This window comes from Peromyscus eremicus, chromosome 1 (genome assembly GCF_949786415.1).
Source record: "Peromyscus eremicus chromosome 1, PerEre_H2_v1, whole genome shotgun sequence".
Classification (NCBI taxonomy): domain Eukaryota; kingdom Metazoa; phylum Chordata; class Mammalia; order Rodentia; family Cricetidae; genus Peromyscus; species Peromyscus eremicus.
Genome location: NC_081416.1, coordinates 53,206,746 through 53,218,436, shown reverse-complemented (window position 1 = coordinate 53,218,436; position 11,691 = coordinate 53,206,746). Strand labels below are relative to the sequence as shown.

The 11,691-nt window shown below is 49.2% G+C and overlaps 1 protein-coding gene across 1 annotated transcript; it reads right to left on the bottom strand.

The window, feature by feature from the left end:
- Window positions 1-3,288: 3,288 nt before the first annotated feature.
- Window positions 3,289-5,711, bottom strand: LOC131897676 (cytochrome c oxidase subunit 8A, mitochondrial). The gene is made up of 2 exons (XM_059248655.1): window positions 5,517-5,711; window positions 3,289-3,607 (listed from the first exon to the last, which is right to left on the bottom strand). Exons 1-2 carry the CDS (start codon window positions 5,628-5,630, stop codon window positions 3,512-3,514), a joined length of 210 nt encoding a protein of 69 aa, XP_059104638.1. The 5' UTR covers window positions 5,631-5,711; the 3' UTR covers window positions 3,289-3,511.
- Window positions 5,712-11,691: the final 5,980 nt, after the last annotated feature.

The window sequence follows — 11,691 nt, the reverse complement described above, 5'->3', positions numbered from 1 at the left end:
TGTTGCTGTTTTACCTTGCCTGCCTAAGGCACTTGATTGGTCCAATAAAAAGCTGAACAGCCAATAGCGAGGGAGGAGGTATAGGTGAAACTTTGGGCAGGGAGAGTAAGTAGGAGGAGGAATTGAGGCTCAGAGGAGAAAGGAAGAAAGAAAAAGAGATGCCAGGGGCCAGACAGACAGACACAGAGGAAGCAGGAAAGTAGGACATAGAGAAAGGTAAAAAGCCCCCCGAGACAAAATGTAGATGAATAGAAACAGGTTAAATTAAGCTAAAAGAGCTAGTGGGACCAGCCTAAGCTGAGGCCGAGCTTTCATAATAAGTCTCCGTGTCTTTATTTGGGAGCTGGTAAGTGGACCGAAGAAAATGCCAACTACACCCCCCACTAGGGTCTGGGGATGCAATGAATCCAGCTAAGGCCAGGCCTGCAGAGCTGCACAGGCAGTTAGCTGAGTTGTGATAGTCGCCTATTGGACATGCCACTGAAGCACAGAGCAGTGGGGAGCCAAGCAAGGGGGCACAAGGAGAATTCTACCTACACTCTTGGCTGGGAACTCATTTGGAAGTGGTATTTGTGTCACCCAGAGGTCTAATCAGCTGGTACAGCAGTCCTGATGGCCCATGGCCAAGAACTCAGCTCTGGAGATCAGAACGAAAGTCAAGGTGGATGCCCTCAGGCTGCGTTCCTCTCCAGAGGCTGAGAGAAAACCGATCTCTTCCTTTCCATGCTGGCTGGCAAAATCCAGATCCTCATATGTTACAGGAAGTCTCCCAATCCTTCTGGCAGTAAACTGAGGCCTATTTGCAACTCCTGGTTACAGCACTCCTTAGCTCTAGCCCACTTCTGCAGTGACAGCATCAAGGACGGGCTCGTTTGTAGGGCATGTCGGGTCGGGTGATCTCACTAGGCCACCCAGATAATCCAGGATGATCTCCCAGCTCAAGGCCCAGAACCTTAATCACACCTGCAAAATCACCTTGAGCCATTTAAAATGACTTCATGGGTTCCTGGGATCAGAGAAGTGACATTATCCTGCCTATCATATCATCTTGATTTTGTAGTCCCCCAAACTGAAACTAGACTGGATGACTGCTAAGGTCACCCTGAAGTCTCCAGACTCAGTCCACCGCCATCACACACCAGACAGGGCACAAGATGTGGCTCAGAGCACAAAGTCTTTCTTTGTGGGACATCATTTAAGGACCCCTGACTCAGGGAAAGAAAGCCAGTGAAAGGTGAAAGATTCCAGGCCTGTGAGGATAACTCCACCCATGACAAGTCAGTGGGAATCTTAAGCCCTCTTTCAGGCCCCCAAACCAATTGCCCAGCCCACCACCCCCACTTCCTCTGAGATGTTAAGCCTGCTTAAGGGCTCAGACCAGGGTCTGGGAATTTATAGCCAAATGGCTTCCCTCCAGCCTGAACAAACTCAAGACAGAACTATGGTTTCGAGCAGTTCTGTGACAGTGTGTCTGTCATCTATTTCTTGAGTTCCAGGGGCACAGAAATAGGAGAGAACTAATCCTTGGCAGAGCAGTGATGTTACCATAGAAACTGGAACAAAACTCTTCTGGTACTGCATGGCTCTAAGATCAAGGTATAATCTGTGCCCATGGACAGAACAGGTCCGTGCAGCTGAACCTCTTCTGGCAGCAGAGGCTTGGCAAGGAGGGCCCCTGCCACCCCCCCCCCCACCTCCATCACTTCTAAGGTGAGAAAGCTGATTGACAGCCAGCTTTCACCCCACCCTGAACTGCTGTGAACAGGAAGGGCTGTCAATGTGATTGATAGTGTGAAGGCAGGCACAGGCATGAGACCACTGGGCCAAGACTTTTGAGGTCATCCCTTTATTTTTATCCATTTATTTAGTGGGTTTTTGTTGTTTAAAGAGATGGTGTTCTTGCTGGGCAGGTGTCAGTGTATGCCTTTAATCCAAGCACTTGGATGGCAGAGGCAGGAGATCTCTTTGAGTTCACGGTAGTCCTGGAACAAAATGAGTTCCAGGACAACCAAGGCTTATTACACAGGAAAACCCCATCTCAAAAAAAAAAAAAAAAAAAGAGAGAGAGATAGTATTCTATGTAGCTTAGGTTGGCCTGGAAATCAGCATCCTCCAGCCTCAGCCTCCAAGTGCTAGGACTACAGGTATGGGTCACCACACTGGGCCCTTTAGATCCAGCAGTAGCATACCCCTCCTGACCAATGTCCCAAGTTGTGTCCACCTTATAGCATTCTCTGCCTACTCTGCCAACAGGTTCAGGCAGCTGGTCCATAATCCCTTCAATCTGAAGACACCAAAGTTGGTTTGTGATGAAAGCAATAGCCCCTCAGGAGGCAGGGAATCCTGTCCTACCCTTAGGGAAGCATCCTTGGCCTTGGGTGTATGGGCATCATCAAACACCATGCTGCAAAGCCAGGAGTAAAGGGGATGGAGGGGAGCCAGCTCCACCCGAAGCTTTCAGAAAACAAGCCTTCAGAAGGGCACCAGAAAGGTGTGTTCTGACATCTAGGGTCTATAGCTACAGCCCTCAGCTCTCACCTGCCATTTCTGTCCACTGTTCCAGCCCCAGGTCCACAGGGAATACTGTCCCTGTGTCTATCTGGAAGTCAACCAAGTCATTGAGCAAAGCATGAAAAGTGAGCTAAAGCCATTTCACCCTCTGGGGGTTTGGGGGAGCCACAGTGCTGCTCCTCCCAGATCCTGACAGGATTCCAGCTTGGTAGGTGCTGCTTCTTATGCACATACGGCTAGAGAGGCCATCTCCAGCTCCCCCTTGCCCCTCCCCCAGGCTCCTCCTGAAAATACTGAGGTACAAGGAAGACCACTCAGCTGATAAGCATTTACAGAGTGCTGAAAGCGGCCCTGAATTTTGACAGAAAGGGGTAGTAATGCCCAGCATAAAATGCCTTGGGCTCCACTACACCCACTACTTGCAAGGTGCTGCACATGAAAGACACTTGACAAAGGATCACAGCTACAGAGTTGGTCTTAAAGATGGAGCCCTGTGCATGCGCACATGCACTTACAGGGAGCCAATGAACTTGGTACAGGCAAGGGAACTGGAAGGGATAGGCAACAAGGTGGAGTGCTCAGTAACCAAGGTGTTTTCCAGAAGCTGAGAGCCATTGAAATAAGTGAAGTGCAGCTGACATCCACCTAAGCCACCTCAGACAGCACTGGGGCCTGCCCCAGCCAAGGCGTCCCTCCGGAGACCCCAATCCAACACCATCCTCAGTTCCTGTGTGCAGGCAGGAGCCCAGGGCAGGAGGGCACAATGTATTTCTGAGGCAAGGTTTAAATAAGACTTTATTGTTACAAGGGGGACCTGCCAAGCAGAAGCAGTATTTGTGGTTCCAGCTGTCATCATGGAGACATTGAGCGGTCATGATTGCAGAAGAGGTGACTGGAACTGAATGGCATTTGATCCCAGGGGAGGCCAGCCCAATGCAGGAACATGATCAAGATGGGCTGGCCAGAGTGGTCTAGTCACAGGATGAGGGACCAGATCCTGTCACTCTCGCTTCTTGTAGCTCTCCAGGTGTGACAGGACCCAGCCCGCGGGCAGGAGGCAACAGATGAAGCAGGAAGTGAGCCCAACGGTGACATCCTACATAGAGCACAAGAGATAAGGGTCCCTCAGGGCAACGATTCTTAGTATGCCCAAGTTTTGGTCCCTAGGCATGGGAAAGCCCCTCGGGAAGATAGACTAAAAAAGTCCAGCAGACCCATACTAAAGAAAGCAACCTGGGCCTGAGTTCAATCCCCAGCATATGTGAGGGAGGGACAGGCAGAGACACAGGGAGACTCTGAGGAGGGACATTCTTTCAGATGCCAAGCCCATTCTCAGCCTTTTTTTAAATTTATTTGTCTGCAGGGAGGGGAGATGTACAGGCAAGACTCTTACTATGTACCCCAAGCTTGACCTTGAACTTGAGATCCTTCTGCCCAAACCCTAGTCCTGGAATTACACTCTTGTGCCACCATGCCTACTGGGGTGTGTATATGTATGGCTATGTGTGCTGTTTTTGATGTGCCCATTTGTGGGTGGAGGAGAGCTTGACGTCTAGCATTTCCCATAACTGCTCTTCTTCTAACTTTCATTTTTTTGAGACAGGTTCTCTCACGGAACCTGGAACTCGCTGATCTGGCTAGACAAGCTAACAGTGGGCTCCAGGGAGTTCCCTGCCTCTGCCCCTAGCACCGCTGAGGTTATGAAAGACTAGATGGTCTTTAACCAGCTGGGTGTCCAAACTCAAATCCTCATGCTTGTGAGGCAAGTATTTTACCAAATAAGCCATTTCCCCAGACCCTTGCTGTTTGTGTATTTTCTTTCTTGTTTCTTTTCTTTTCAGTTGTTGTTGTTGTTTCAAGACAGGGTTTCTCTATGTAGCTCTGGCTGTCCCGGAACTCACTTGGTAGACCAGGATAGCCTCGAACTCAGAGATCCACCTGCCTCTGCCTCATGGGCGCTAGGACTAAAGGCATGGGCCAGCACTGCCTGAGTGTTTTTTTATAACTTTTAAAGATTTGTTTTATCTGCATTTGTGTAGTGTGTGGTGGAGTGTGAGCACAGGTGTGTGCTCCTATACTTTCACAGAGGTCAGGAGAGGGTGTCAGTTCCCTTGGAGCTGGAGTCACAAGCATCTGGCTTAATACATGGTTGCCAGGACCCAAGCTCCAATCTTAGGGAGATCATGCACCAAATGCTCTTAAGTGCTGAGCCTCCTACCTCTCCAGCTCCCAGGCCCTTGTTTTGAGACAAAGTCTCATTATGTTGCCCAAACTGACCTGAATTCCTGAGCTTGGTCTTCCTGCCTCAACCTCCCCAGTACCTGGGACTACAGACAGGCATGACTTGATTGTTAATGTTTCCTCAGTGGCAACGCTTTGGTTCTAGGCCTAATTCAGGACCCACTCTCACTTAAAATAGAAAAGCTCAAAAAAAAAAAAAAAAAAAAAAAAAAGAGGAAGGGGCCTGGGCCCGGATGTAGCTTTTGAGAAAGTCCTGGGTTTGATCTCCAGCACCACATAAACCAAAAGTGGTGGCACATGCCTGTAATCCCAGCACTAAAAAGATGCAGACAGGATTATCAGTTCAAAGTCAAATATGACTACAAGTTCGAGGCCAGCCTGGGCTACATGAGACCCTGTCTCAATTTAAAAAAACGTTTAAAAAGTGAAAACAACTATCATCCTACATTTCTGAGAATCCCAAAGACCTAGTGGGTCTCCTGCACCCCTCCTTAAAAAAAAAAAAAATTGCGGCAACACCATTACGGTCGCTGCCAGTTATCAGGCATTCCCCACCAAAAAAAATGGAAAGGTAAACTGGCTTAGAGGCTGAGCAGCGAGTAAACAGCCAAGCAGAGTCTGACGGGCTGACCTGAGACCCAGGGACTGGGGGAAAGTCCTAGCTAGGGCTTAAGAGCTTCCAAGCAACTTGTCCCCTCCACGCCCTGCAGACAGGCCCGAGCCGGAGCTGCAGGCCGCCCCAGCACCCTGTCGGTCCCGCTCACCAGGACCCCGAGCTGCTCCCGCGGCGGCTTCGAGTGGATCTGAGCGCGCGGCACCATGAGCCGCCGGGCCGAGCCGGTCAGGCCCCTCAGCAGCAGCGGCGTCAGGACAGACATGACGGCGCGGAACGACTGGACGAGGACCAGCGGGAGCCCAAGGTCAGGAAGACGGCCTCACCAGCCGGAAGTTCCGGCGCTGGACCCGGCCGCACGGAACTGGCTCGGAAATGACGTCACGACGCGCCCCTCGTCCGCCTGGGCTGTTTCTGGCGCGCTCCTCGAAACAGCCAATCGACACCATCCAATCGACACCATCCTACCGGAGCTGGGAGGAGAAACGAGACAGCTTTTGTCCCACCTGCACACGCAGGCCAGAAGGCTAACTGCATGCTTGACTCCTCCCCCGTTCAGACACTATTTAGTATCCTCTCTCTGCCAGGCCTGAGCAGGTGACTCCAGCCTCTAACTAGTTGCCTCTACTTTTAAAAACATTGTTAATAGCCAGGCGGTGCTGGCACATGCCTTTAATCCCAGCACCCGGGAGGCAGAGGCAAACGGATCCCTGTGCTCGAGGCCAATTTGGTCTACAGAATGAGTTCCTGGGCAGCCAGGACTACACAGAGAAAGCCTATCTCTTTAAAAACACACAAACACATACAAAACATCTTTTATTTTTATTTTGTGTGTATAACCTTTTTGTTTGTATGTACATCTGTGCACCACCTGCATGCAGAGTGCACAGAGGCCAGAAGAGGGTGGTGGGTCCTCTGGAACTGAAGTTACAGGCGATAGTGAGCAGTCATGTTGAGTGTCGGGAACTGAACTGAACTGATCCTCTGCAAGAGCAGAAAGCGCTCTTAACCACTCCAGCCTGCAGATTACTCTCACTCACTTACTATTACCCTCTCAGATACTAGTTTCCATGTAACTGTTAACGGTTCTCAGCTTCTGCCTCCCTCCTTGTGTGTCTGTTAGGGACATAGTTTTGTTTTTTTAAGTCTCCTGTAGCCCAGGCTGTTGCCATTACAGGTATGTGGCATCATGGCCAGCTCCCTCTTTATCCATCTGTCTCCCCACTGCCTTTATTCTTTCTCTCCGTCCCTTTCCCCCCCTCCCTCCCTCCTTCCTTCTTGCTTTACTAGACACACCCCTGACCAAAGTGGTTCCCCCTTTGCTTCCTAGTCACTTCCCCGGTCATGGAGATTGCCTTTCTGCTTCACTTATCAATGTTCCATATTTCTGTCCCTGTGTCTGGGTCCCTTCTCCACCTCTCCAGGCTTCGGCCTTTTTACTCTTTGTATTCTACCTAGAGCACCTTTTCTGTTGCCTCCTCATCATGCCAGCTCCCTGTCCTAGCCTCCACATACTGACATAGCCTTCTTTATTCAGCAAATATGCGTTTAGCCCAATGGTGTGCCAGACACTGTGATGAACAAGGCAGACAGGTTTCTCATCCTTTAGAAGAAAAATGTAACAATAAGAAATCTTTTTTAAATGATTTATTTATTTTTATGTGCGTTGGTGTTTTCCCTGCATGTGTCTGTGTGAGGGTATTGGATCCCCTAGAACTGGAGTTACAGTTATGAGCCGCCATGTGGGTGCTGGGAACTGAACTTGGGTCTTCCAGAAGAGCAGCTAGTGCTCTTAACCACTGAGCCATCTCTCCAGCCCACAATAAGCAAACATTTAAAGCTATGGTGAAAATAAAACAGCCATAAAATACAGGTCATGGTGGTGTATACCTTTAATTCCAGCACTCAGAGGGGCAGAGGCAGGCAGACCTCTGAGTTCAAGGCCATCCTGTTCTACAGAGTGAGTTCCAGGACAACCAGGGCTACACAGACCCTGTATCAAAATAAATAAATAAACAAAAACTGCCATCTATTAGGCAGTGTCTTTGGATGACACTGCTTCAGGAAACCTTCTGCTGACCACTCCACACCTTTGCCTCCTCCACATCCTGCAGCAGTTCTGGTAACACTAGCCTGTCACAGGGTGGGTCTCTATCCAAAGTCTGGGCAAGTACCTGAAGGCAGAGGCTGTCTGGCCACCCACACTGTCTCCCAGTGGCCTGACAATCCTCTGACACTGGAAGAATGTATCGTATTCAAGGAGGTAAAATGCAAGGCAGAAAAGGGAGTAGGGTGAGCCTTAGAGCCAGGCCCCAGCTGCACGTCTCGAGTGTCTCCCTCACTGCCATGAAGGGAGCTGTTAGTGTTTCTGTGATGCTGCACCACAGGGAAACAGGCTGCTGACGATGTGCAGCCAAGAGGCTGCCAAGCAGGATTCCAGGGCAGGTCTGCAGCCTGAGGCCACACTTGGAACTGCATACCAGCTGCTGCAGAGAGAGAAAGGAGCCTCTGGAGCTTCCGAGGGGTTTGTCTCTTTAAACAGGGTCTTATGTATCCCTGGCTTGAAGCCCTAGGTCCTACAGGATAACCCTGAACTTCTGATCTTCCTGCCACCATCTCCTGACTGTTGGGATTACATGCCTATACTGTCATGCCCAGTTTATGCAGGGCTGAGTGTCAAACCCGGAGATTTGTGCACGTTAGGCAAAAATTTGACCAAGTGAACTACAACCCAAGCCCTAGAGATGAAGGTTTTCTTTTATTTGTTTGCTTGTTTGTTGTCTGATATGCTGAGGCCGGACCTGGCTCTGTGGCCCAGGCTGCCTTGGCTCTGGTACTCTCCCTGCCTCAACCTCCTGGGTGCTGGGGTTATAGGTATCCACCACCAACCCCAACTTCAGAAGTTCATTCTACATTCAAGGTCAATAGCATCAAAGGCTGTGAGAATGGAGCACCGGGGAGAGATGGGAAACCGGAGGGAGCTCCTGGGATGATGTGGTAGGGTAGTGAAAGGTGACAATGGACCAGGGTGTCTTAGAGGGCAGGCTGTGTCTCATGCCTCCTCTGGATGTGTCCCCGGGTCCTAAATTAACCTGGTAGGTACATCCTCAGTTACTAGCCACCCCTGTCTTTCTTTTTCTCTGGGCCCTGGCAAACAGCCTAGGATAGATAATTCTAAATTTCTCACCCCCATCCCTAGGGACACAGTTGGAGCTGCTATCACCCAGGAAGATGATGGGGCAAGGACATTCCTGTTGTCTTCTTGGGTTCTAGGAAACAAGAGAATAATGTCTAGGTGTGAGTAGAGCCGTGAGAAGGGCCTGGAGACACTCCAGGAAGACTTCCTCCGAGAATGGCACTTTGGGATAAGGAGGGAAGCTTTGGGCTCTGTCCCAGGGTGTCCTCGGGCCCCTGTGACAAGGCTTGTCCCCCACCAGAGTGGTAAGAAAGTAGTACCAGAGCTTGCCCCAGACCTTTCTGCTAAAGTAGTTCCAACATTTCTGTCTTCTTTATCCCCCTTGCAAAATCTACCAGGGACAATCCTTTTATAGGAGAGTAGGGATGGGCGAGAGAGAGAGAGAATATGAATCAGAAAACCTATGAGGAGGAGTATACATATTTGGAACGCTGTATAAACCAGACCTTGGTGGCATTAGCCTGTAATCCCAGCTATTCAGGAAGCAGAGGTAAGAGAATCACAAGTTCAATGCCTGCCTGTGCAATTTAGACTGTCTTGAAATGAAAATTAAAAAAAAAAAAATAGGGGGGGCTTGGGAAATGGCTCAGTGGATAAGAAGTCTTGTGGAAACAAGAAGACCTGAGTTCAAATCCCTAGGATTCACATTAAAAAAAAAACAAAAACAAAACTAAGGTTAGCGAGGCTACTCAGTGGATAAAGACACCACTAACCCCAACAACACATTTTGATCTCCAGAACCCACAGCAAAAGGAAAAAATAAACTCCTAAAAGTTGTCCCCTGACACACACACACACACACACACACACACACACACACACACACACACACAAATAAATAAATAAATAAAATGTAAAATAAAAAGCCAGGTATAGCCACATGTGCCCATAAGTCTAGTGCTGGGAGGACAGACACACAAGCAGCCTAGTAAAAATGGAAAGTGTATTGCTCAGTGTGGGATTTTTTTAAAAAAGATTTATTATTAATATAGTGTTCTGACTGCATGTATGCCTGTCCACCAAAAGAGGGCACCAGATCTTATTATAGATGGCTGTGAGCTACCAAGTCGCTGCTGGGAACTGAACTCAGGACCTCTGGAAGAGTGCTCTTAACCTCTGAGCCATCTCTCCAGCCCCAGTGAGGGATCTTGTCTCCCTTCCTCTGACCTCTACCTGTGTGTACACAAGTATGTGTACCCACACATATCTGTGTATATAACATACCCTAAAAAGTTCTGGGGCTTAGATTAGTGGTACAGCACTTTCCTAAAATGCACAATATTTAGGGTTCAGTCCCCGTGATAAAAGGGCTTGAAAGAGTGTGATAGTTTGAATGTAATTGGCCCCCATAATCTCATAGGAGTGGCACTATTAGGATGTGTGGCCTTCTTGGAGGAAGTGTGCCACTGTGGAGGCAAGCTTTGAGGTTTCTTAAGCTCAGGATACTTCCCAGTGTTTCAGTCGACTTCCTGTTGCCTGCAAGATGTAGGATTCTCAGCTACTCCCCCAGGACCACATCTGCCTGTATGCCTCTGCCACACTCCCCACCATGATGATAATGGACTAAACCTCTGAAGCTGCCACCTTAATTAAATGTTTTCCTTTAGTAGAGTTGCCGTGGTCATGGTGCCTCTTTTTGTTTTCTTCATTCAAGACAGGGTTTTTCTGTGTAGCTTTGGAACCTGTCCTGGATCTCGCTCTGTAGACCAGGCTGGCCTTGAACTCACAGAGATCCGCCTGCCTCTGCCTCCCGGATGCTGGGATTAAAGGCTTGCGCCACCACCGCCCAGCTGTGGTATCTCCTCACAGCAACAGAAACCCTAAAAGAGCCGGGCAGTGGTGGCGCACACCTTTAATCCCAGCACTCGGGAGGCAGAGCCAGGCAGATCTCTGAGTTTGAGGCCAGCCTAGGCTACCAAGTGAGTTCCAGGAAAGGCGCAAAGCTATACAGAGAAACCCTGTCTCAAAAAACAAAAACAAAACAAAACAACAACAACAACAACAAAAACCCTAAGACAGGGCTCAGTGGTTGAGAGTACTGGCTACTCCTCCAGAGGACCCAGGTTCAATTCCCAGCACCCACATTGCAGCTCACAAGTGTCTGTAACTCCAGTTCCAGAGGATCTGACGTCTTCTTCTGGCTTCTGTGAGCACTGCATACACATTGTGTACAGATATACATGTAGGCAAAACACCCACACGCAAAGTTTTTGTTTTTAAAAAAGGACAGGCACAACAGTGCATGCTTTTAATCCCAGTACTCAGGAAGCAGAGGCAGGTGGATCTCTGTGAGTAAAAGGCCAGCCTGGTCTACAGAGTGAGACCCTGCTATCTCAAAAAGGGTCTCATGAGCATTGTATGGAGGAAAAAGCCAGGCGTAAAAGCAGACTGCAAGGCCCAGTGCTGGGGTATGACTATAGTCCTTGCAAATGAGACCAAGCCAGAAAGACCGCCTCAAGTTCCAGGACAGATTGCCCCTCCCCAAAAGTAAGTAAACAGGACGAGGGAAGATGGCTCAGTAATTAAATGTGAAGCCTGAGTTCAGATTCCCAGCGCCTGTGTAAGAAGGCAGGCAGTACGTGCATAATCCCAGCATGAGAGTCTATCCCAAAAGAAGAGTTCAAAATAACCTGCTGGTGTGCTGGGGCACACCTTTAACCCCAACACTTAGACGCAGAGGCAGGCAGATCTGAGTTTGAGGCCAGCCTGGTCTACAGAGGGAGTTCTAGACCAGAAAAGCTACATAGTGAGAGGTGTCTCAAATAACACTGATAATAATCTTGAGTCTACATACAGTTTTACCATTGATTGAAGAGAAGGAAGAACTGGGACTACAGCTCAAGTCAGATGACTGCACAGCATGCACAAAGGCAGCCCTGGATTCTGCTCCCCAGCACTGTATCCACCTGACTTGGTGGTCCAACCTTGTAATCTCAGCATTTGGGAGGCAGAGGCAGGAGAATCAGAAATTCAAGGCCATCCTTGACTATCAAGTTTCCAACCAAATAGGGACTTTGGATGGGTATCCTCCTTTTGTTTTTTGAAATTGTCTCCGTCCCCCCACCCCCCAAGACAGGGTTTCTCTGTGTAGCTCTGGCTGTCCTGGAACTCACTCAGTAGACCAGACTGG